At 43.5% G+C, this 25,754-nt stretch overlaps 3 protein-coding genes across 6 annotated transcripts in view; 2 read left to right on the top strand and 1 right to left on the bottom strand.

Moving 5' to 3' along the window:
• The first annotated feature begins 272 nt into the window (after positions 1-272).
• hook1 (hook microtubule-tethering protein 1) lies at positions 273-13,858 on the top strand. 2 transcript variants are annotated; one of them, XM_060067125.1, is made up of 22 exons: positions 273-431; positions 1,312-1,397; positions 2,918-2,990; positions 3,819-3,869; positions 4,091-4,223; positions 4,523-4,590; positions 4,752-4,814; positions 5,005-5,088; positions 6,479-6,642; positions 6,885-7,025; positions 7,992-8,193; positions 8,410-8,520; positions 8,689-8,776; positions 8,911-8,977; positions 9,572-9,712; positions 9,939-10,026; positions 10,441-10,472; positions 10,582-10,664; positions 11,183-11,283; positions 11,451-11,552; positions 11,818-11,886; positions 12,336-13,858. In XM_060067125.1, exons 1-22 carry the CDS (start codon positions 387-389, stop codon positions 12,492-12,494), a joined length of 2,151 nt encoding a protein of 716 aa, XP_059923108.1. In that variant the 5' UTR covers positions 273-386; the 3' UTR covers positions 12,495-13,858. The 2 variants fall into 2 exon arrangements, with proteins under 2 accessions (XP_059923108.1, XP_059923109.1); XM_060067126.1 differs by lacking the exon at positions 1,312-1,397 and having other exon boundaries at positions 291-431.
• Positions 13,859-14,429: 571 nt separating this feature from the next.
• LOC132469192 (cytochrome P450 2J4-like) overlaps positions 14,430-25,754 on the bottom strand; it is a 16,136-nt gene continuing 4,811 nt past the window's right edge. For 2 of the 3 annotated variants that reach the window (XM_060067128.1, XM_060067129.1), the window contains exons 2-10: positions 23,487-23,666; positions 22,964-23,129; positions 22,454-22,606; positions 19,375-19,535; positions 18,948-19,124; positions 18,458-18,599; positions 17,725-17,912; positions 17,453-17,594; positions 14,430-16,614 (exon numbers count right to left, since the gene is read on the bottom strand). In XM_060067128.1, coding sequence (XP_059923111.1) covers positions 16,439-16,614; positions 17,453-17,594; positions 17,725-17,912; positions 18,458-18,599; positions 18,948-19,124; positions 19,375-19,535; positions 22,454-22,606; positions 22,964-23,129; positions 23,487-23,666 — 1,485 coding nt within the window. In that variant the 3' untranslated portion in view covers positions 14,430-16,438. Of the gene's footprint in view, positions 16,615-17,452; positions 17,595-17,724; positions 17,913-18,457; positions 18,600-18,947; positions 19,125-19,374; positions 19,536-22,453; positions 22,607-22,963; positions 23,130-23,486; positions 25,315-25,754 lie in introns of those variants that run through there. The other variant, XM_060067127.1, reaches the window with a different exon arrangement.
• Positions 25,499-25,754, top strand: part of LOC132469194 (cytochrome P450 2J4-like) — a 10,088-nt gene continuing 9,832 nt past the window's right edge. Inside the window, exon 1 of the mRNA XM_060067130.1 lies at positions 25,499-25,699. Within this exon, the coding sequence (XP_059923113.1) occupies positions 25,499-25,699 (201 nt within the window). The remainder of the gene's footprint in view (positions 25,700-25,754) is intronic.

The following is a 25,754-nucleotide window of genomic DNA, read 5'->3' as shown; positions in this document are numbered from 1 at the left end:
AAAGACGGATCAACTTAACATGAAACCGTTTACATCGAGACCGGTGCATTGGCTTGATTATCACAAAAACACATGAATACTCTGTTTTCACGTATCTCAAAGGTGATTGGTCTAATCCTCTCAAAGTACCGCCCAATTGGTTTTCTGCCGCTGCCTTGTCCGCCACTTCCTGTCAATCCCCCAATCCGATTCGTTTGCAAACGTCAAAAAGCACGGCATCTGCAATCCACGAAGAGGTTACGCTGGTCTTTGCTGAACAACACGCAGTAAATTATGCCCCAATACGCCATTTACGTTACGCACCTACCTCTCACAGGTGAGGTCAAATGCAGAGTAAAAGTAAGGGGGGATAGAATTTCGGATAGCCTAATTCAAACGAAGAAGACATGGACGACAACAAAGCAGTTTTGTGCGAAAGTCTTTTAATATGGGTGAGTTTGTGTTGCGTTTGTATCTCTCAAGTGTTTTTTGTTGGCTCAAGCGATTTGTACCTGTCGAAGGAGAGTAGGTCCTATGTCACCGAGAAGCGCACCTATGGGTAAAAAGCTTTCTGCTCAGCATTGCACTACAACCGTAAACATCAAATAATAATAATAATAATTATAATATACCCCTGCCAAAATCACCATGTATCACTGATCGCCAATGAACAGCAAGCATAATACATGTCCTATATTACTGTACGACTATTACTCTACAGTGGGCAAGGTTTCCCCTTACACTTGCGAAACATAAAAACAAATACACTAGCACCCAAATACAGTTGATCCTTATGCGGGTTAGAGTGTTAATCTAATTAACCATGAGATATTTGTGGAATGTCGCACCTTCTGCCAGAGCTTATGAAATCGCATTAAATTATTCACTAGTACAAATTTGTTATACACGAAATGTGTCCAACTTCCGTTTGTATGTCATTGAGTTTTATAAGGTGTCTCGAACCATCGTCTGCATGTCATGTTTAATATACTAGGAATTATATAATAGTATTTCTTCTACGATGTTTACATACTATCTAACGGAATAATGTATATGCATCCATTCATATTTGCATCTGCAGTAGCAATAAAATAATGTCCAATTGTCAAAAAAGGGATAGGCAAAGTGAGACCAACGATCTGAGGATAATATAATATCCATAAAATAAATCTTTGAGCATCAGAGATGATACATTTATTTTGCTGGGTAAACTTCAAATTTTCACATAGGGTAATATAAATACTTGATGAGATTTTACCTGTCTCATTGACAAACAAATTCATTCATTAGCCATCACCCCCTTTTAAACCATTTTGTTTTTGTGTTTTTCAGTTGCAGACCTTCAATACCCCCTCATCCTGCTCCACTTTGACGGAACTGACCAATGGAGAGGCCATGTCCCAAGCCCTGCATCACATGTAATATACTAATTCGAATATTGTTGTTCTATTCTGATTAGTCAATAGCGTTTGGGACAACTCCTGCTTTTTCAAACAGTTCCAAATCATTCCGCTACAAATCCAATATTAAAGGTCTCATTGCATGCTACTTTATGAATGCTTAGGTGTTAGGGGCCCTTAATACAGTTTGAAGATGTTCAAGAAATTCAGCCTTGGTGCAGTATTACAGCCACTACGAACCAATCCCACAATGAGCTTTCCACAAACGTGCCGTTTCTAGAGGTCAAGGTGGAGGGTGGGGGTGTGGCCCTGAGCAGCTTGCGGCCACGGTATCGCAATGGCGAGGCGCACACAGCTTTTGGCCGTGTTCTGTAAATATTCTAGAACACTCTCCGGCGGGAGTCCTGGAGCTCTATATCTAAGTAATATCATATTATGCATGGATATCTATATCATATAATATTTATTAGCACGGCCGAAAGCTGTGTGCGCCTCCAGACGACATTATGAATCTCAAACGACTGCGTCTGGTTCTCTGACGTCTCTGGTTCTACTTCCACATCAATCTGAAGTAGACTGAACCACTACATGGGGGAGAAAGGGATTGTTGACCGCGATTGTCTCCCGCCGGAGCCCCTCTGCCCTTCTGCCGAGGCACCACCGTCTCGGAAGCGGGCATCGGGCAGCGCCGAGGAACCACCGCCCAGTGGCGGTGGTTCCTCGCGGCGGTGGTGCCTCGACAGCGGGCAGCGGGGCTCCGGCGGGAGACAATCGCGGACAACAATCCCTTTTTCCTCCATTTCGCGGTTCATGTACTTCAGGGGGTCAAAGCCAAAGTTCCTTTCCCCCAATTCCTTCTGAACCATGGCTGAGATAACCCCCACTACGAGTCTCGTTGTGGAAACACCAGAGATGTCAGATAACCCGACGTGTTATGCGCCATAACACCAACAGCTGAACGGTTATCCAAATAGCAAAGAAGTGTACAACAGTCGTAGCTTATAGTCTCATTAGCGGGCCAAAATCTCTGGGCAGGCAAAGCAGAGAAGGTGAGGTAACCGGGCCCCTTATGACGACATATGGGGCCAAACTCGAAACCGCAGCGTCTGAGCTTTAATTTATCAAAGGCGGAGCAGGATCCCGCGTGCTCGTTTTACACCTACCGCCATCTCTAGCTACTGGGGGACCATAGGCAGGCTTGGGGAACTCGTATTAATGTTAGAAAACCTCTTAAAGTGATTTTCATGCCATGAGACCTTTAAAAACAACGGTTGAATACCACTATACACCAGATGTTTCCTTTACAATGCAAAAAAAAAATTAAACACACTGCACTAAAATGTATAAACATTATAGACGTGAGGAATTCATATTTAATCATTTTTGATGCAGTTGGTATTTCTTTGCAGTATATTAAGTGGCCCTGCAGCTTGTTCATAGCTTTTTTTCTGGACAAAGAATACAATGATCACAATTATATTATTGAGTTTAACCCTAACCCTCTGTGTACTACCCTAACTCTTGTGTTTGTGGTCCAGAGACTCTGTGTGGTTCAGCAAAAGTTGGCTTGGTCGTATTAAACCAGATGTGGGGGACAACTGGAGACTGAAGGTAAAGCCCTTTGTCTTTTGGTCTCTTTGTCATCCCTCCCCTGTCCCCTGCTCTTATATGTCCTCCCTCACTTGTCCCCTTGCACCTGTCGTCTCTAACATGTCCTCTCTCACTTGTCCCCTTTCACCTGTCGTCTCTAACATGTCCTCTCTCACTTGTCCCCTTTCACCTGTCGTCTCTAACATGTCCTCTCTCACTTGTCCCCTTTTACCTGTCGTCTCTAACATGTCGTCTCTCACTTGTCCCCTCTCACCTACTCTAACATGTCCTCTCTCACTTGTCCCCTTTCACCTGTCGTCTCTAACATGTCCTCCCTCACTTGTCCCCTTTCACCTGTCGTCTCTAACATGTCCTCTCTCACTTGTCCCCTCTCACCTGTCGTCTCTAACATGTCTCACTTCTCCCGTCTCACCTGTCCACACTCACAACATGTCTTCTCTCACCTGTTCCCTTCTCACCCATCTTCTCTCACCTGTCCTCGTGACCTCTGCCAAACGGTGCTCTCCTCTTTTTGTGTGTGTGTGTGTGTGTGTGTGTGTGTGTGTGTGTGTGTGTGTGTGTGTGTGTGTGTGTGTGTGTGTGTGTGTGTGTGTGTGTGTGTGTGTGTGTGTGTGTGTGTGTGTGTGTGTGTGTGTGTGTGTGTGTGTGTCAGTTTAGTGTGATAGCTGATGAGGCTGCTACTGCAGGTTTTACATTGATTATTGATACACTTTGAACATAAAGCAATATAACTTTATTTAGCATACGTGTGTTGCCTTATATTAACAATGAAAAATGTGATAAACATGTATAAAAAAATATTGAAGAAAATTCTTTGAATCTTTTTAGATGAACAACCTGAAGAAGATCCTTCAGATGATGGTGGATTATTATAATGAGGTAGGAAGCTGTTCGATTCCTCCTCCTGTATTTCTAGGGTGATATTTAAGGTTGCATCACCTATCCCTCTCCTACGTCGTTGGAAAGGGATAGGGGAGGGGTAACGGTATTCAGTTGGTTGCAATCTGCATCCTCCCCACTAGATGGCAATAAATCCTACACACTGCACCTTTTAATTCTCCCCCAGTACTTGGATGAGGATTGAGTTTGTTGCTCTTCAGGTTCTCGGGGAGCAGATGTCGGACTTCCCCCTGCCGGACGTGGCGCTGGTGGCGGAGCACACCGACCCGCTGAACACGGGCCGTCTGCTACAGCTCATCCTGGGCTGCGCCGTCAAATGTGACCGCAAGCAAGGTAGCCTACCGTTAGACACATAGACACGTGTCTTCATAAGACTCTGACTAGCATTCGCTCTCAATCGCACGTTCACAGTGTGTTGAAGGAAAAGGTATGAAAGGAAGATTACAATCTAGTCTAGTTCTCTAGGATCTGAGGTCGACAATGTGGCTCTATTGTCCTTCCAAGCTACTCACAAAGGCCTAGCCATCTAGGGAATGAGTAACAAACTCAACGGGGGAACAAAGAAGCATGGCACACCAGTGCTAGAGGTGTGTGTGCGGGTTTGTAACACGACTCTATTGTTGCGTCACCAGAATACATTCAGATCATCATGACCTTGGAGGAGTCGGTGCAGCATGTTGTCATGACCGCCATTCAAGAGGTCAGAACGGGCTTCCCACTCCCTCTCTGCATATTTATCCAAAAGACACACCTCACCAGTCGTGTCCCAGTTTGATGCATGCAGTGGTATGAAACAAGCATTGCATTCAGTTGGGTGTTGATCTCATGATTGCAAAACCAAATGCCAATTGTCTTCCTCAGCTCATGAGCAGAGAGACTGTCTGCTATTCTGGCTCAGAGCAACCCGGGGACCTGGAACAGCAGGTCAGTCGGGTGCATTTCCACAAGGGGGCATTATGACAATATCTGGTCCTAAAGATTGAATGAAGATTTAAAATGTAATCAAACGTGCAAAAGGATATCCAATGATGAAACAAAATATGTCATTCTGTCAAACGATTCTGTATTGTCGTAATCCGTAGTAGTAAATGGAGCTTTTGCCTTCCTTTTTTAGCTGAAAAAGACCCGGGAGGACTTTGCATCTCTTTCCGCTGAGAAGGAAGAGTTGGCCCAGCGCTGTCAGGAGCTGGATGTACAGGTATTTTCAGAGGATTAATTGTTAGTGTGTGTGAAATCTGTCTGCTGTGTGTCTCCTATTAGTCAACCTTAAACACAATTAGATTAGGGAGATCGAACACTCACTCACTCACTCACTCACTCACTCACTCACTCACTCACTCACTCACTCACTCACTCACTCACTCACTCACTCACTCACTCACTCACTCACTCACACAGTCACACACACACACACACACACACACACACACACACACACACACACACACACACACACACACACACACACACACACACACACACAGTCACATACACACACACACAGTCACACACACACAGTTTGCATGCCCCTGGCACAGTGGAAGCTGGGCCATGTGGTATCAACAAGGCTGCAGTCTATTGTCTGTCTCTGCTGTGGCAGAAAACCTGTGGGTTTAGAGACTGGACTGAGCCCAGAGCCAGTGGCTATCGTCTGTCCTCGTCTACCCTGTGCACTTTGCTGCTGGACTGTCTACTCTATGTTGTTGTCTATACTGTATCAATCCGTCTTCAAAGCTACCCGTTCTCATTCCTTCTTTGGTTATTTGGCTGGACTCTTGACGGATTACAATATTCTCTTGTGGTTCTCTTGTGGTCCAGGTTGGGTAAGTCGGCCAGGGCCGCCGGGTTGAACCCAGGCCCCCTCTAGCTCATTCTAACCCTGCTACCCCAGCCCTCCAGTGGGGCTCTGCTGTGAAGCTATTTGTATGCTATGACTTTCCATTTGCACATGTATGTTTAGGTTTGTACAGCAGGGGTAATTGCTTTAACCCCTTATTCCAGGAAACTTTATGCTGCATGTTGAACAAATTGTATTAGCATGTTTATCAGTTAGAATATATCGCATCAAAGCTGTTTCCTTTCCATGTTGCTCTGTAAGCAAACTTGTATTATGAATATTACTTAGTATATTTTTAATTCTTTATACAAAACACAAACAATCTTGTTTCTGTTACTTAAGTAAAACAATGATGAAATGTTGAAATGATGGGTGCAAGGTAGGACTAACCCACCATTAGTTTGTGGGCTGAAAGAATGATCCACGACTATGATGAAACTGCACCACCTCTGGCGAAACAAGGCCACTACTCTTTGTGATTGGCTCAAACATAATGGCAAGTTGTGTCGGTTGTCATGCAAACTGGCGAGTAGCGTGACTTGGCACTAATTTGAACCTATTAGAAAAACTGTTATGTAACCGGCCCTTATTGCTGTGGATTAATTATAGTGTTTGATCACTCTTCATGTGTAGAAAACGATGTGATACCTCTTCTGATACTTCTCTTGCATGAAATCAAATGACTGGATTTTCATTTTTAGGCAAACAGTAAGTCGACCTCATACACTCCTGTTCCCCCTCTTCTCTTCAGGTGACAATCCTCCAAGAGGAGCGGAACAGCTTATTGGCCGAGAATGATGTGCTGACCGACCGAGCCAATCAGCTGGACACGTTCGACGACCCGAGCACACCGTCGGGAAGGAAACACAGCCAGCTGCAGCTGCAACTGGAGTCCTTGCAGGAGGAAACCTTCAGGTGTGTGTGTGTGTGTGTGTGTGTGTGTGTGTGTGTGTGTGTGTGTGTGTGTGTGTGTGTGTGTGTGTGTGTGTGTGTGTGTGTGTGTGTGTGTGTGTGTGTGTGTGTGTGTGTGTGTGTGTTTTATAGTGAACATGCTGCTGTAGATGTTCACCCACGTATATGATGAGTAGAAGATTAAGTGTCTTTATCTGCGTGTGTGTGTGCGCCCATGTGTGTGCGTGCATGCCCATGTGGTTCAGATTGGAGGCTGCTAAGGATGACTACCGGATCCACTGTGAGGAGCTAGAGAAGCAGCTGATCGAGGTGCAGCACCGCAACGACGGGCTCACCGGCCTGGCGGAGGAGTCTCGAGCCCTCAAGGATGAGCTGGACATCCTCAGGTCCGTCCCCTCTCTAGCCTCCTGAGAACATACTGTGGTGTACAGTTTTTTTTTTCTAATTGAAATGTGACGCTGCTTGTTCATCATAATCTTAAACTCCTTCCGCTACTCACTGATTGGTCCGAGCAATTTTACAACTTCGGAATTTTTTATATGGGATGGAGGCCAGACTGATCTGCAGAGACAAACGGAATGTGAACTTGCGAGACCGGGATGGTCTCAAGCCTTTACATCCTCCCTCTACCTGAATCTCACATTCAGACCTCCGGTGGTCTGCATGACTCACGGCTGGTATGGACACCAGCAGTCTCACAAATCAGACTTCAGGTTAATAATATAAAGTCTGATTTCTGAGACTCCTGGTGTCCATACCAGCAGTCTCAAAAATCAGATTTGAGATTTTTAATCTACCGTCTGAGAGTAGACAAGCTCAAATATGCATGAACGGGGAGTATCACTCTCGTTCTTTAAATATTTGTTACGACAAATTGAGCACAGCACGCTCATAATTAGCTAATAACAGCAAACTCAAACTCGGTCAGCACTAGCAAACTGTAAACAAATAAATATGTTTCAAATCAACAATGTGTTGACTGGCCCTTGTATAAATACACTAATTAAAATGTATTGTATGTATCCACTGTCACCCTTGGTAGAGTATCTTCTAACAAAACGTGAAGCAAGCCGTAGCTCCACCCCAGTTGTTTGTTTCCGGCCCAGGCTCTGGGCCTTCTCCCACCCACCACAAGTTCTGATATGACAGCACACCTTGATATTGGAGATCAAAAAAGGAGGATAAAGTTTCCAAAAATATAGTATATGGTATCAATAATATAAAAGAACATACACAGGAAGGGACCAAAGCACAGCGATGGGCAATATAGCGCCCACTCTTGTTGTTTCTGATCGCAGCGCCATCTCAATCCCCACGCGTGTGTGCTTCCTATTTGCGGTGTGCTCCCGCAGGAGTTGCTCGGACCGCGCGGTGAAGCTGGAGGCGTCGGTGGAAACCTACCGCCGCAAGCTGGAGGACCTGGGAGACCTGCGGCGGCAGGTGAAGCAGCTGGAGGAGAAGAACATGACATACATGCACAACACCGTCAGCCTGGAGGAGGAGCTGACCAAAGCCAACGCCGCGCGCACTCAACTGGAGACCTACAAGAGACAGGTGTGTGTGTGTGTGTGTGTGTGTGTGTGATATTAACCATTAACTACCATGATGATTGAAACATAACCGGCCTCCATGAACATTAAATGTTTACCTAAAGTAAAACGTGAATAACCTTGTTTCATACTCTGTGCACCCAAACATATGTATACGTATGTTGTTGTGATTTAGACCGTGGCCTGATTCTTTTATTTGACCTTGGACGCTTGACCCCAGGTCCAGGAGCTCCACAAGAAGTTGTCTGATGAAACGAGGCGAGCCGACAACCTGGCCTACGACATGAAGAAGTTTGAGGAGAAATACGAAACCCTGACGAAGGAGAAAGAGGTAGGGCATGTACCGGCTCTCCCAAAATGTAAACAATATCAATTTCTCGTCTCCCGGAGTGTGTTATCTTGACCTTAACAATGTAGTGACGTGATTCAGCAAATGGAGGGCACCATAGATTAGTGGTCTCAATGAAAAAGCGAAAAAGTTGATGTGTTTGGCCCACAGAGGGTGATCATTGAGAGAGACTCTCTGAAGGAAACCAACGAGGAACTGCGATGCACACAGGCCCAGCAGGAGCACCTCCGACAAGCAGGTACAAGTTGAGGTTGGAGCCGACTCCTGAGCCCGGGGATGGAGCTCTATTAATGGGACGTGTGAGACTGCAGCCCGTGGAAGGTTTTCTTAGAGTGTGTGGTTGACATCCTGTACTGTTCCATGGTCTCCCAGGAATGCTTCCGGCTGGAAGCCCCACCCATGAGAACCTGGCGGCTGAGATAATCCCAATAGAACACAGGTAACCCCGTAGAACACAAGCCACCCCCTAGCTGTAGGTCACCCTATCGAACACAGATAACCCCATAGGACCCAGCTAACCCCATAGCTGTGTAGGTGATCCAATAACATGTAACCTCATAGCTGTAGGTAACCCTATAGAACATGTTACCCCGTAGAACACAGGCAGCCCCTGAGATCACAGATAACCCCATAGATCACAGGTAACCCCATATAAGACAGGTAAACCTTTAGAACACAGGTAACCCCTTAGAACACAGGTTAACCCCATATAACACAGGTTAACCCTTAGAACACAAGTAACCCCTTAAAACAAACGTAACTCCATAGATGTAAGTAACCCTATATAACACAGGTAACTAGTCAAACTATTATACATTCACTCAGTTAAACATGTTGCATAAAAGGTCATCAATGATGCCACATGACTATCATGTTATCAGAGTCCATTTTGAAACGTGCGTCTCTTCACATGACTCGTATTTCCATGTTTTGTACTAATGTACTCAGCTGTCCACAGTTATTGATGTCACATACTTTATCATTTTTGTGCGTGTGCTTTTGAGAACCGTGTTTTATTTTGGCCCGCCGGCAGAGAGAAGTTCATCCGCCTACAGCACGAGAACAAGATGCTGCGGCTGCAGCAGGAGGAGTTTGAGAGGGAGAAGATCAGCGATCTGCAGACCCAGCTGGAGGAGTCCCACCGCACACGTAGCGAGCTGGACACCGACAACAGGTCCATGATCCCTCCCCAACCACCATACTGTTATAAGATACATGCTCAATTTGAAACGGCCATAAAAAACATCCACCTAATGGCATACGGTACAGGACGTGCATAGAATTCAATTGAGATTCATTGTAATGAATCCTGCTTAAAAGGCCATTGCACTCATTATCATACCGGTGTTCCCATCCTGCTCCCTCCTCCCTGTTCGCTGGCTGTGGCGCGGCGTGTCCAGGCTGAGCCGTGAAAGGATGGCTGAGCTGCAGCAGCAGGTGGAGGACCTCCAGAAGGCTCTGCAGAGCCAGGCGGCCCAGCCCGACGACGTGAGTACCAGCAGGCCCGCCCCAGCGCTGTGTTGGGCCCTGAGTGCTCAAGATGGGTTCAGAATCAAATAGAAAAATTATTTAAATTTTATTATCTACATGTATATAGAGATAATTGACATTAGATTTTGATAAAGGTAAAATGTTAACCAAAACCATGACCTTTTAAAGTTTTTTGGAATATATAGTGACGTGATTAAATAGTTCACATCATTGTGAAGATGTACAGAACGACAGTAGTAGGTGGTTGAGGCAAAGCTCTACAGTTCAGATCCTAAAACATGTGCACTGTGGAGACCAGTTAAACACACTTGTGCTGTGTAGAGTTTATTCCAAGCAGATCATCCTCCGTCTGATTATCTGTATCGAAATTTAACTGTACCTAATTTATTTTTATTTATTTTTATTTTTCAGTCCAACCTGAAGAGGAAACTTGACGCCCACATGTAAGTGTGCTGTCTTTATGTTTTTATGTTGTTGAAGTTCCTTACCATCACCAGTAGATGATAGTAATGCTCCTTCTTTGATCAGTTTGTTGTCCCTCTTCTCCCTCAGGGTGCAGCTGAACGAGGCTCAGGATGAGATCATGAAGAAGAAGGAGCTGTTGGAGGACCTCCAGCCCGACAACACTCAGACCTGTGAGTCCCGTACGGTCCTGCTCTGCTGCACCTCTCTGGTCTTCAGCCCATTGGAGGCTTCTTCCACACATAGGGAAACCCTAGGACCAATCAGCAATTGGCCGAGGCAGTTTCAAACTTTCTATTCATGACGGACGAGGGGCGCCACAGGCCCCATGATTTCAAAACAACGGCTGTGACCAAGGAAAACGTAGTAAAGAATGAAGCAGTCAAAACGGTTTAATCAGAGGTAGACTGAAGAACAATGTTAAAAGCTGAACCTAGAAGTTAGCAAGGAAGGCTTTTATCGGAGAAGATGTTTTTACATTCAACCAGGATCGGCATGAGACTTGGGTTATCAAAACTGATTGGCTTTAGTATTTTGCACAATGTTCTGCATTGCCCAAATGTTTAATTCAATTCATGCTCTGCAGAGGACATACTGACAGGCTTTGCAAAACTCAAACTTGAATATCTTGATGGATGGTCTCTCCCAAGGCCTGCTGGTTATTGACTGTGAATTCATATTTGTCTGCCAGCGTTGAGGCTGGATGAGCTGATGGCCGCCCTGAAGAAGAAGGACGATGACATGAAAGCCATGGAAGAACGCTACAAGATGTACCTGGAGAAGGCACGCAATGTGAGTCCAAGCGCCCGCACGGTGGCTCACAGCTTTGATTTCACCTTGATTTTGTATTTGCTTTATTTGATTTATAATTATGTATCTAATGTGGGAGATAAAAGTATATTGGGCTGAGACTTTGAGAAAGTTTGATGAAATGACTGAACCTCCAACGTGGTCTTCAGGTGATCCGAGCCCTGGATCCCAAACTGAACCCGGCCACCGCAGAGATCCAGGCCCTAAAGAGCCTGGTACTAGACCGGGACAGACGGATCCTCACCCTGGAGGTATGACTTCAACCTGGCAACCCGTTGATATCCTGCTCAAACTATGCTTCTCATCGAGGATGTGATCACATCCTCCTGCCTTAATTCAAGCGAGCAGCAGGAGGACCTGCATTTAATATCGCATCCATTGTGATGATAACGGATCCATTGCTCCGCATGACCTGCGTTCCATATGTACTGAAGTTGAGCACAATGACTGGGTGTGGTGCAGCGTAGACGGTATAAAGGTTTTCCATACTGATGGCTCATCCCCTGTGCCTCACAGCGGGAGTGTGAGCAGGCCAAGCTGAGGGAGTACGAGGAGAAGCTCATTGTCACGGCCTGGTATAATAAGGTAAGACGGTCAGCTCAGCAATACTTTAGATGTGTGTGTGTGTGTGTGTGTGTGTGTGTGTGTGTGTGTGTGTGTGTGTGTGTGTGTGTGTGTGTGTGTGTGTGTGTGTGTGTGTGTGTGTGTGTGTGTGTGTGTGTGTGTGTGTGTGTGTACATGCTTGTGTGTGCTGTATTTACGTGTGTGTGTTTACATGCTTGTGTGTGCTGTATTTACGTGTGTGTGTGTTTACATGCTTGTGTGTGCTGTATTTACGTGTGTGTGTTTACATGCTTGTGTATAGGCGTGTTGTCTGTGTTAACATGCTTGTGTGTGTGTGTGCGTGTAGGCGTTTGTGTATGAGGTCATGTATGTGTTATGTTCACGTCTGAAGAGGTCCTGCAAATCAGGCCTTAACAACGGTTAAAGTGTATTTCTATGTGTGTGTTAAACACAATCCTTTCTACGCCCAGAGTCTGAGCTTCCATAAGCTGGCCATGGAGTCTCGCCTGGGGGACCGTTCCGCCTCCTCGCTGCCCCTGGGTCCGTCCTTCCTGTCCCAGCAGCGCCAGGTCACCAACGCCACACGCCGGATTCTGCCAGTCAACATGCCCGCCTCCACTACCAAGTAGACCCGACCCTCCCAACCTGCCACTGTTCGGTCATCGATCCACTCTCTTGTAATCGACATGTAAGCACACATAGAAGCAAGCAAACACTTAAGTGGCCTTATACCTTTCTAAGAGCTGCTCATGTCGGCCATCCCTCCAATGGCTGATGGTCTATTGCTTGAATGAAGCTCCGCCTCTGAGGTCGTCGTGTGCGTTTCAAACTGTTCCACTGGACACTGGCTGGGGGGGGGGTGAATACATGAATGGACATTGCAGAACTCGTGGGGCATGTGCGTAAGTGCTCACCTTTCCAGATTGCACTGATGAACCAATGCTCACTCCCTCAATGACTTCTGACTTTTGAATTGGGGTTATTTACCAGAAGGCTCGGTAACCTGGGTAGTACTTGGTACTTTGTCATGTATATTAATATATACTTGTATACTACTAGGTACATTCATGTATTTTACTAGGTACTTTGCTATGTATACAACTAGGTACTTTAATGTATACTACTAGGTGCTTTGCTATGTATACTACTAGGCACTTAATCTGACAATCCCTTTCTTAGCTGCTTTCGATTTTCATGATCTTTAATTGTAAGAAAGCGCATGAATGCAGAATCATATTATAAACAAATGCCTACTATATGAATGTGATCACAACTTTAAAAATGAAGTTCAATCTAATGCCAGCTAAAGATTATTTAAAATGAATGGTAATGTGAAATTGTACTGATACCCTATGCAGCTATAAAAGGCTCTTGCCTTGTAATTCAGAAGATAAATAATTATATTGTAACCAATACATCTATAACACAGTGGCATTTATTATGTCATGTTCTGGTGCTGGTCACCAGCTGCAACTACAGGTCCATTTCAGGTTTTTTTATTGAAAAAAATGAAGGCAAGCTTATTCCTTAAACATGGATCTATTTGGTATTTCATGTTTACTAAGAAAGGTCTGAGACTACAAGCCTCTTAATCTAAACAAATTCATTCAGGCCCGTTTCAGTTCCCCATTCTTCTTTTGTTTGTTTGTTTCCTCTACTTGTACTTTGTTTTGTCCGCATTAATCAATGGACTGATATAAATTGGTATAATGCTCTGGTAATGAAGATTGTGTAACCTTTGGACCCAAATGTACTCATGGTTTAGCTTCTATACTTTACCTGCTAAATTCATACAATCACCTTTCTCCGATTGGAAGTAGGGAACTGTAAACGCTTTCCCCGAGGTAAACTGTGTGTGGAAGAATGTAACTTGAGATAGAAATTCAACAGGTGAAGGAACAGAACAGCTCTGTTGGATATGTCAACGTAGCTTTGGTTTAGATGCTTTCTTGCATGCATTTGTGAGAGAACATTAAACATTTCTTTGTCTTTCTTCTTGCGATGTTGATTTGATTGTTTGTTTGTTCCTTTGCAGTGAATTATACTAATTAGACCTACTCATTTGAAGGCAAAGTAATTGAAACAATGCTAATGATCAAATATAGCACTTTGTATCAAATATATTACTAATGTGTTTTAGAAATTTAATAAGAGTGATTATATTTATTTATATATATATATGATTTTGTGGAGTCAAAAATTGTAGGGCATGTTTTGTGTCGATTATTTCCTAAGCCACAAGATGGTGGCTGGAGCTGTATTGAAGCTGGTTCAGGTTCCAATCAGGACGGATAAGGGCAGCAGGCCAGCAGAAGTAACGGCACGGAGTTGTTGTTGACATTGCGTGTGAGCCGTTGTATCTCGAGCGATGAACCTTTGGAACACCCTTTGGTCCACTGGAAATATGCAGTGTTAGATGTTTTGCCGGTGGGTTGCATAACTTTTTATTTATTTTTATACAACGCACCATCAAAGTGACAAACAAGTGTATTATACAAGCATTTCTGAAGAAGTACCGCCGTTTTATGTCGCTTGGTCCTCAGGAACACTTGAACACACACATATTCTGGCAAAGCAAGGGGTTTATTAAATATACTGCATGTTAGTTTAAGTTTAAAGGAAGTAAAGACCCTATTCACAAAACCATTGTCATAGAACAAAGATGTAAAGACTTAGCAAGTCCATTGATATTGGTCTACCGGTCCATTCAATTGAGAATGCTCCTACCAGGAAATAGATGTAGTAGATTAAATAACACGAGATAAATTCAGAATAAAATAGAAAAATATTTTTATCTACAAAAGATATTATCTACATCTAATTAAAGATTATTGTCCTTAGATTTTGATGAAGGTAAAATGTTGACCAAAGCCATGACAGTGCAAAAACCTTTTCAAGTTTTGGAATATATAGTGACGTGATGAAATAGTTCACATTTTGTGAAGATGTGCAGAACGACAGTAGTAGTTGATTGGTGGTTGAGGCAAAGCTCTACAGTTCAGATCCTTAAACATGCGCACTGTAAGGAGACCAGTAAAACACACTTGTGCTGTTTATTCCCTCAGATCATCCTCCGTCTGATTATCTGGATCGAAAGGAATGGTTATCCTAAATGTTTGTGATGTTTTTTATTTCAGTCAAGCCTGAAGACGAAACTTGATGCTCACATGTAACTGTGCTCCGTCTTTATTGACTTACAATGTGACCTTGTTGATCGCAATACTTCAGTAGTCGTCATCAATATAAACCACAGCATGTCTACAATGCCTGGACATAGTTTTGTTAATCATTATAGATTTTGATTAGATCTATAATTAGCTACATTTGCTATTATTGGACTTGCCTTATGTTGTTGAACTTCCTTACCATCACCAGTAGATGATAGTCATGCTCCTGACCTTCTTTGATCAGTTTGTTGTCCCTCTTCTCCCTCAGGGTGCAGCTGAATGAGGCTCAGGATGAGATCATGAAGAAGAAGGAGCTGTTGGAGGGCCTCCTTAATTTTTATAATTATGTATTGAATTGTTTATGTTTATGTGGGAGATAAAAGTCTATTGGGCTGAGACTGTGAGAAAGTTTGATGAAATGACTGAACCTCCAACGTGGTCTTCAGGTGATCCGAGCCCTGGATCCCAAACTGAACCCGGCCACCGCAGAGATCCAGGCCCTAAAGAGCCTGGTACTAGACCGGGACAGACGGATCCTCACCCTGGAGGTATGACTTCAACCTGGCAACCCGTTGATATCCTGCCCGAGCGATGCTTCTCATCGAGGATGTGATCATCCTCCTGCCTAAATTCAAACTGGATGTGAACTGATTGTTCATCCCCTGTGCCTCACAGCGGGAGTGTGAGCGTGTGTGTGCACTGTTTGTGTGTGTGTGTGTGTGTGTGTGTGTGTGTGTGTGTGTGTGTGTGTGTGTGTGTGTGTGTGTGTGTATATAAATGCCTGTGTGTTTTCACCGAGGTAAACCGGGTGTGGAAGAATGTACCTTGAGATTGGAATTCAACAGGTGAAGGAACAGAACAGCTCTGTTGGATATGTCAACGTAGCTTACAAAAATTGTAAGGCCTTGTTTTTTCTTTTCAAAAGTAAATCCCTTTTTCCAAACAAGTTGTGTTGATTATTTCCTGAGCCACAAGATGGTGGATGGAGCTGTATTGAAGCTGGTTCAGGTTCCAATCAGGACGGATAAGGGCAGCAGGCCAGCAGAAATAAGTTGATGAACCTTTGGAACACCCTTTGGTCCACCTGAAATATGCAGTTAGGTATATTGACAGTGGGTTGCCTAACCTTTTATTTTTTTTATACAATGCACCATAAAAGTGAAAAACAAAGGGTATTGCACAAGCATTGCTGAAGAAATACCACAGTTTGATGGTGCTTGGTTCTCAGGAAAACTTGAAATAGAATTGACTTTGCTACAAGGGGTTTAATAAATATACTTGTGTTAGTTTGAGTTTAAAGGGACTAAAGACCCTATTCACAGAAGCATCGTCATAGAACAAAGATGTAAAGACTTAGCAAGTCCATTGATATTGGTCTACCGGTCCGTTGGTTATTATGCACAAGCTCAGCGGGGCATGGCATATATCTTGAACGGATGGGGTGAGCGCGTGGCTCCGATGATTCCTTCCGTGCTCAGCTCCACACCTTCCGGTGTTGAGAAGCTGAACTTCTGCATCAAATTCACGAAAAACAAGAAGAGTTCCATTCTGGCCAGGCTCTCCCCGAGACAAGCACGTTTACCTGGGGACAAACAAAACGTGGGAGAAGGACAGGGTGATATTTTAATTAATGTGTTCCTTAAATCTAGCATTCATGCTGCATCGCCCTTCCAAGGTTTCATCATGTCAAAATATGAATTGAATATAGATTTTTGATGGAACTGAACCAGCACTTCGTATTTATGGACAATACTAGTTTTTATACAAATTCAAAATAAGTTGTATTGGCATGGGATACCAATGTTTACATTGTCAAAGCAGATGAATTGTGAAAAAGGCAAAAGAAAAATATGAATTAACTCAAATATAAACATATTTTTAGTGCCCTGTTGTGTTTGTCTTTGTGCAAAAGGTTGGTTTGTTAAGAGTTTTATGTTTAGGGGACTGTAGTGGCGTAAATGGTTATTGTTGTATTGTATTGGGCCTTATGTTTCTTGACACAGACCATTGTCTTTTGACGGTTTGACTGATAATGTGAACACACACACTGGAAGAAGGGCTGGATAACTCTGCATAACTTCTAAAGGCTTGTTCCTTGATAATAAAAGGGCCAAGTGGCAAGGGTTAGGGTTCATAAAATATTAAGGATGGCCTTGAAAGCCCTTTGAGACTGTAACTGTGATGAGGGCTATACAAATAAAATGATCTTGAGCCGATAATATGTAAGTAGTGCTAGGGAGGAGATTGAGAAAACTCTCTGGACGCTCTGCTAGTTAGGTGAGGTTTCCTAATCTCAAATATGACAATACTCTTATATAAAGATTGTCTTTTCTGAGATTCTGAGCCTCCCTCTGCCTATTATACCTCTACCTAGAGGGATATCATCTGCAGCTCTTGGCTGGGATTTGAGCTTGAATCACCTGCAGAGAAAGGCAGGAATGCGTCCCTCCGCACAAGCTTTCCGTCCGCATCCAGAAAGTGTGCAGGGTTGAAAATGTCTGGTGTCTCCCATTCAGTCTTATCAAACAGCACAGACGTCAGGTTGGGCATCAAAGTTGTCCCCTGCATGTGCACACACACATACACGTACACATACACATACACATACACACAAATACACACAGATAATCGATTCAGATCTATACATGCATTGGACAACTTGCAAGTCAACTTGATTTTCACCTCCATGCACCTTTGGTATGAAGTATCCCGCAAGAGTTGTGTCCTTGGAAGCCCTTCTGAGCCCGTTGAGTGGGACAATGTTCCCCATCCTCTGGATCTCGTGGATGACGGCGTCTGTGTACGGCATGCTGGGTCTGTCTGCCATGCTGGGCTTTCGGGCCGGTCCGACCATTGTGTCTATCTCCAACTGGACTTTTTCTGCAGAGGGAAAGATCCAATACGACTTGTGAATTGAGATCAGGGCATATAGGGCCTAAGCCAGGGTTTGCAAATTAGTGAGGTTAATGTTTATGCATTATATGATGGAAGACAAACAGAATATTGGTTGACACACACACACACACACACACACACACACACACACACACACACACACACACACACACACACACACACACACACACACACACACACACACACACACACACACACACTTCTCCCCTGGATGACTATTTTGTTAATATTGTTGCTTAAAAGCACAATTTTAACACTTAGATGGGGTTGTTACCTTTACAATTATAGTAATATACTGTATGATTGAAACTACTATTATTCATAGCTTTTGAAAAAAAATCCATGTTTCAAATTTCTATAGTTTAATCTTGTTTAATTGCACACATGAGGAAAAGCACTTTTTATGAGAGAGTGGAAGGTACCCCTCAGCTGGGAGATGAACAGTCTAGTACTACACCAATCCTGCCCCACATCTTGGGTATCTGGCACAAATTGTGTGAGGTCCTCACCCTGAATATGTGGGTTGTTTATCAGGTAAATGAGGGCCCACTGCAGAGTCTTGGATGTAGTCTCACTTCCAGCCAGGAAGAGGTCCAGACAACACAGAACAAGATTGTCTTCATCAAAACCCAGCTCAGGGGCTTCTCTGTGCTGCCATAGAGAAAGATGATGTTGAGAAACTTTCCTTGGAGTCCTGTGAAATTAATATTTTTGTAACCATTTGACTATTTCACCCCTTTGAGGTTAATCACTTATTTTGCAAGAGAAACCCTAAATCCCACAATCACATGACCTATACAGACAAATTAAATAAACATGATTAAAAAAGGTTACAAATGCACAGCCATGACCACATAATGGTTTATTGAATAATTTATTAAAATTTAGTAATAATATTTCATAGGATATAAATGTTTCCTGGAATTATTTAAATTGTACTAGGCCAGGGTGCTAGACCATGGCCTAAATCAAAACAGTCAGATCAAGATCTGGCCTCACCTTCTTCATCTCGATGAGGAAAGCGTCCATGTAGTCCCGGGGGTTGCTGGGGTCCATGTCCAGCTTGTGTCTCTCCAGCTCTCCGCGGATAAGAGTTTCCAGGGATCGGAAGTTGCTGAAGATCTCATTGTGGCGGCCAGGTAGGTGCTTCATCAGGGTAGGGAAGGCATCGTACAACTACAATGGGAGAGAGGCAGAGGGCTGGTCATGTCCTACAGTTGATCTGACATATGTCAATAGACTATAGATAACGTATAAAGGGTGTATAACATGAAATTGTTTCAATCGGTTCCTGTTTTGCATTCATGTCTTTGATAATCTCTAGGATAAGAATACACCAGCAATTGGTTAGATGTGGGTCCATTTTTAAACTTAGTCAACCATTTGGTTAAAAATGAAAAATATAAAGTGGTGGCTTATGTCCTACGTGAGCCCAGATAGAACCTTCCAGATGGGCCAGTTCAATCAAGTTCTTCAGCATGGTCTGGAAGTTCTTGTCGTCGTACTCGAAACGTCTTCCAAACACCATCTGGCATATGATGTTGGCCACGGCATTGTTGAACAATTGCGCCGGGTTAAATGGCTCACCTGAAAATCAAATAAAACTATGGTTGTTTGTGATCTTTAGGAAAAGGTTCTCTGGGAACGGTCAGAAATTGTATATAAAACAAAATGAGAATAGAAGACTGCACACTGACATATTCATCTATACGCTCATGACTAGACCATCACGATCTCGCCATGATCTCGCCAGTTCACGCCAGTTTCTTTCTGAGAATCTGTGTGGTTTGCCTCGATTCAGACCCTGTATTTTGCAGTCTTGCTGTCTCTCTGTCATCATTATCCACTTTCGCCAATATCCCGTCTATCCGGTTCCACAAATAATCTCATCCCCCTCATCAGTTCCCAGCAAAGGGAGAACTGCCACAACATTTAAAAACGTTTTGCTAGTATCTCTCTCTTTGTAACCATGTGTTACGTGGTAGTGCTGGGTCTTGTGCTGTTTTTGTTTGTTTTGCACTAATGTCTTGCTATTGCCTCCTGCACTCAATCATATCAATCAACTCCTGGAGGCGGAGCATTGTGGCTGCAGGTTGCCGTTTGGCTCGCCCTGATTGTTGGCGCCGCCCCCATACATGTAAAGCCAAGTGGAAGATGGCGGCTCTCTCGCTCTCTCATCTGAGCACAGACGCTGGCACACTTTTGTCAATTTTGTTAAAGATATCATATTTCTTGTTGCTCTTGGTGGTTACTTTCTGCACGTTCAGCTAAGAGCAAGAGTAGCTATATAGCTTCCACTATTTTATTTTGTCCGCTGTCGGTCACGTAAATTAGATAATCTGAACCTCCCAGGCAGTTAGCGTGAGGTTTTTCCTTTGCATTTTTCCCTTTATGTTTGATAGGATTGCTAGATCCATTGTTATCTTATATATTATATTTTTTGTCCGACTGCCCTTAGAGGCCCAGGAGAAGGCTCAGGTATTTAAGGCACAGAAGCAGACTCCTGATCATGAACTAGCTCTGTAAGCTGGAGATTGAGGCAGAGCCAGTGAAAATGAGGTTCATTTTCATTGCTAGGTCAGCCGATGATGTTATCAAGTCAAAAATCAAATGCTTTAAAGAGAATCTATTTATTCAAACATTGGAATAATTGTCCACTGAATAAAGTACCTTTCAAGTACCATTTGAGAATCCACTAATTAGATTTGTGAGTAGGCAATCAACATACCTACTGTATAAATGCAATAATGATTGTAGTACCTATGAATGTAATTTTTTCTGATGTTAATGATTTACTGCTTTTAGATGATCATTGTTAAGTGAATTACGATTTGTATCTTGTGTATTGTTATGTTTTGTTTCTTTCTGTTTGGACCCCAGGAAGACTAGCTTGTCCCACTTTTGTGACGGCTAATTGGAATCCTAAACAATAAACCATATTCTAGCACATGGTCAGTGCAAATGCAGATTCTGACTATGGCGATCAAGAAGTTGCCGAAGGCCTCTTTTACTCTCAAACTGGCTAAATGGGACTTTGTTGAAGCGCCGGTCACCTTCTTGGGTGAGCAGGTGGGTCATGGACGGGTTAGTCCTATAGAAAAATGCAGTGCCATCACAGGTTTCCCTGCAACCACTACCAACGCAACTTCTCAACATTGGTTGCCCCATTGGATTTCTAGCCAATTTTTTAAAGTTCGGTTCAGTCTACTTCAGATTGATGTCGAAGTGGAAGAACCAGAGATTCATAATATCGTCTGGAAGCGCACACAGCTTTTGGCAATGATAATATATATTATATGATATAGATGTCCATGCATGATATTATTCAGATAGAGAGCTCCAGGACTCCCACCGGAGCACCCGGAGTATTCTAGAATATTTACAGAACACCGCTAAAGGCTGTGTGCGCCTCGCCATTGCGATACATCCACTGTAAACAGAGCATGGGGGCGTGGCCGTAAGCTGCTCAGGGCCACACCCTACCCTCCTCCTTGACCCGCCTCTCCCCTCATTTCCATTAAAGCTACAGACACCGAAACGGTGCGTTTGGGGAAAGCTCAATGTACGACTGGCTCGTAGTGGCTGTTATTCTGCACCACGGCTGAATTTCGGGAACGTCTTCAAATACTTTTTAGGGGCCCACTAATATCTATATTAAAGCGTCCATAAATTAGCATGCCATGGGACCTTTTAAGTAAGTGGTAGACCCAAGCGCCCTGAGATCTGGTGCTGTGCCGTTGCAGAAAAGTGCAGATGGCATTGGATCCCCCAGTTTGTTTATTTTCTCATACGTTTGATAGGCACCATCTAAATATTACACCATTGAGAAAGACGGATTGGCCTTGCTATTGGCTTTGGAATATTTTGATTACATTTATGTTTACGTTTTTGTTATCAATTTTGTATTGGCTATTGGGATTTAGGTCATTTATCAGTGTGTTGGCTCTCGTCTTCCTTCCTCCTGTTTAATGCTGTGAAATGAAGTGAATGAATAAATCGACATGGATTGTGAACAATACAAAACGTATGTTTTTTTTTCTGATTTACGCATAACCCTAGCCTCGTGAGACTATCTTGACACAAAGGTTTGCGTTTCACTGAGCATCACTCCGGCCGTTGTTGGGGAGCAATTGCTTTCCAAATATGGCCGCAGCCTTACATTATTCAAAAAGTTCCAGCCAATCAGATTGAAGGTCTTTGCTCTTGCCGAATCTGGTTGGAGGTAACGAAAACATATTGCAATCTGGAAAAAAGCCTTTTCGATCAGATTTCTGTTAATCTTTTAACATTCTGATGTATATTTCCACAAACTTTTCACACTTTTCTATGGCACCCCCACATTATTTTTATTCTCCCTGATTCTCCTTGGAAAATCTTTGGAAAACGCATTAAACAGGATTGAATCCAGCCGGACCGATGGCGATCTTGGTCTCATGAGGCCATCATTCCCTCTTTTTTATCCTCTTTGCGTTGGGGGTCCCCTCTGTCTGCTCCACTGGACCCACCTCTCATGCCCTCCATCTCCAGCTGCAGGTGATGGCTCTCTTCACAGATGCTGTCCTCCAGGCAGCTCCTCCCCAGTCCCAGGCTGCGTAGCGTGGCGATGGCAAACCGTCGCTGCCTCTTCCACAGCGGCCCATTGCTGAAGAAGAACCCCCCTGAGGGGAAGGAGACACCGGGGAGGAAGAGAATGCATCGATGTTATGGAGGATATTGTTGCTTATGAGGGCGTATGTGTGTATTTACACATAGTAGCATGATATTGAGGCTGATCTACGTTTGTCAATTTGTGTGTGTGTGTGTGTGTGTGTGTGTGTGTGTGTGTGTGTGTGTGTGTGTGTGTGTGTGTGTGTGTGTGTGTGTGTGTGTGTGTGTGTGTGTGTGTGTGTGTGTATGTGTGTTTGTGCAATAGAATGGTTGGGGGAGTGCAATCATGTATGTGTGTAAGGGGGGCATGCATGAGTATTTGTGTGTGTGTGTGTGTGTGTGAGAGTGAGTATGGCTTATGTTCTTACCTATGTTCTCTGAGTACAACCTGGTAGCCATAGGGCTGTAGGGTCGATCCACAAAGATGTCTGCCTGCGTCACGATGGCTTCCTTCACCATCTTGTACCCGGACACAAAGACTGTCTTGTCTCTCCCCAGACGCATGCTGAATACATTCCCATGAACAACGGCCATCTGAGGAGGTAGGATTAGAGCATAAGGTCTGTTGTTGACCAGCATGTGACAGCAATAACACGCATGACTCACAGCTCATTGTTTCTGGAAAAACAAGTTCAGCTGGCAAAAACAAAGTAGCTTGAATAAAACTTTAGCTTATAAAGATTGCTTTTACATAAAAAAATCTAACTTATATAACTATATGTTCTTTAGCGTGTGGTTCAATTTGTAACTCTTTTGAATAGCTATTACTATCATGTTATACCAAATCACAGATTTCGTACTGAACAATATTCAGCATGAGTGCTGTTTTTCACGTGTTTACCTCCAGGTTGAATGGAACAGTACACTGACGTAGGGTAAAAATAAGCCTACCTTGGTTAGGTAAATGTGAGGTTGCCTGGGGTCAATGTTGAAAACGTTGCCCACCAACGGGAGAGCTAGAGGTCCTGGAGGATAGTTGGGGGGGTTTCTGTTCTTCAGTAGATCCATCATCAGTAGAGTAATGAAGGTGAGGAGCAGGACCCCACTGAGGTTGAGACCCACAAACACATCCTGGAGCCACATGGTGAGTGGAAACAGGCAGGAGACGGCCACTGAGAGGTTGGTATGTGTCTCTCTTTGTGTCTCTGTCACTCTCTCACAGACACATACCAACAAAAGAGGGAGTGATGGGGGGAGGAAACACATCCTAAAATATACGGATTCACAGAATATGACCATTTTCAATCACAATCGTATCGTATTAGTTTGGCTGTCAGACATAGTGGGCAGATATAAAATGAATAATGTGGAGAGGAATGATTTTGTATATAATGTAGCTCTGAAACAAAGACTTTGAGCATGTCAGTCATTACCACTTCCCTATATTTTCCCAAGACATAAGCATAGGCGATATATCACGATATATGCATAGGCGATATCGTCGCGTTCTTTAAGAAAAGGTACTCGAATCAGGATCGCTTTTAACTGACTTTATTTGGTAAAGTTTCGGTATGGTAACTATGAAGCAAAAGGAGGGGAATTGTATGCATGTGCGTGCACACACACACGCACACGAACAAGTAAAGACGTTTAACGGCTCCACCATCGGTACACGCGCAGGTAAGAACACACGCATGCGCACACACCAATGCGACAGTTGCCCAGGTAAGACGTTATGTTTTTAAACACGTCGACAAACTTTGTCAGGTAACACGTTCTGTCTATAGACTGTAGAAATAGCGATAAAATAAGGGAAGACGCAATTTCTCACCTCGACAAGCAACAGCGGGTCGTTCATTTTGTCATATAAAAAACGTTAAAATATAAAAAGCGTTAAATTCAAACATCGCACCGACCAGCATATCAACACAGAAGTCACGTGATTCTTAAAGAGACAGTGGCCCTATAACACAGAACGAAAACATGTCAATAACACAGTATGGTGAATCATGTACACCACAAGACTACACTTTGTTTCTCAAATGTAATATTACTCCTCCTTGAGCCTCCCCAAATATCTTGCGATATTGATATCCCCCCCACCCCCCAATGGACTGTTTTAGTTGTTTTATTTTTATTATGTTTTGTGTGTATGCTATGTGTGACTGTAGGCTAATGCTGCCTGTCTTGGCCAGGACACTGGAAGAGGTGTTGAATCACATGATGATTATTATTTTTCAATTAACCAATAGTAGTTGCCTTGCATTTTAAAATTTCAATGCAGTTTTCAGCCCCGAATAACAGTAAAAGCTAATTGATTTGCATGCATTGTATACTACACTTTCCATTGAACAATTACCCCTGTTACCATAAATCGAGAAATGTTATAATATAATCAAATGCTCACACAGCTGCTTTCAGACACACGTGTACATTCTGATATTCTCCTTACGGCCCGTAGGCCTATGTGTGAACAAAATATCCTGACAACCTACCCTGAAAATCTCCGGAATAATACTACCCCTGAGGTAGTATTTTCTCTGTAGGAAATGTAGATTACCTTATATGTGAATGAGGAGTAGAAAGTCGGTATTTCTCACACCACTTCAGTGGGCGTTTTGATGACAAATGATAATCAGCCTGTTAGCTTTTGTTCGCTGAATGGTTAGAAAATATTAAAATGTCGGCACTGCTTTAAAGAGTCATTTGTGGTGATCTAATGTTTTACGTTGTAAAATTATAGGCAAAATGTTATTATATTATGCCTCAGAAATTTGTTACATTATCGACTGGGGTTTCCACATTATTATCAAAATTGTATTATCACTTTATTGTAATCTTACTACCATGCACATGCATGGATTTGCCTGCACTGTGCTATATATGTGCACAAACTCGGACACACTTCTATTTTAACCTTTGTTCTACTTTCAAGCGGTCGGGCTAGAGCAGGTGCATAAGCAATGGCGTTGTTCTGTGAAATATTAGCCCTGGAGTGGATGGACACCAAATGTGTATTTATATTCGTCTTGGTTTTCCTGCTCCTTGCTGATTATTTAAAGTACAGAGTCCCGGCTGATTTTCCTCCGGGACCCTGGGCTATCCCTTTCATTGGGGACGTCCACCGAATCAACCCCAGCCAAATACATCTGCAGTTTGACAAGGTATGTGTGTTGCACGAATCGGAGCAAAATCTGTTAAACGTAGAGTGGGGTTTAG

Source organism: Gadus macrocephalus, chromosome 12, assembly GCF_031168955.1.
Source record: "Gadus macrocephalus chromosome 12, ASM3116895v1".
Lineage (NCBI taxonomy): Eukaryota > Metazoa > Chordata > Actinopteri > Gadiformes > Gadidae > Gadus > Gadus macrocephalus.
This window is presented reverse-complemented; position numbering and strand designations above follow the sequence as displayed.

Bases quoted from the DNA above. Each gene is read 5' to 3' on its own strand.
- hook1 (XM_060067125.1), top strand. From the start codon at position 387: ATGGACGACAACAAAGCAGTTTTGTGCGAAAGTCTTTTAATATGG. The intron at 8,521-8,688 runs GTAGGGCATGTA...TTTGGCCCACAG, and splicing joins CCCTGACGAAGGAGAAAGAG to AGGGTGATCATTGAGAGAGA. The intron at 11,887-12,335 runs GTAAGACGGTCA...TTCTACGCCCAG, and splicing joins TCACGGCCTGGTATAATAAG to AGTCTGAGCTTCCATAAGCT.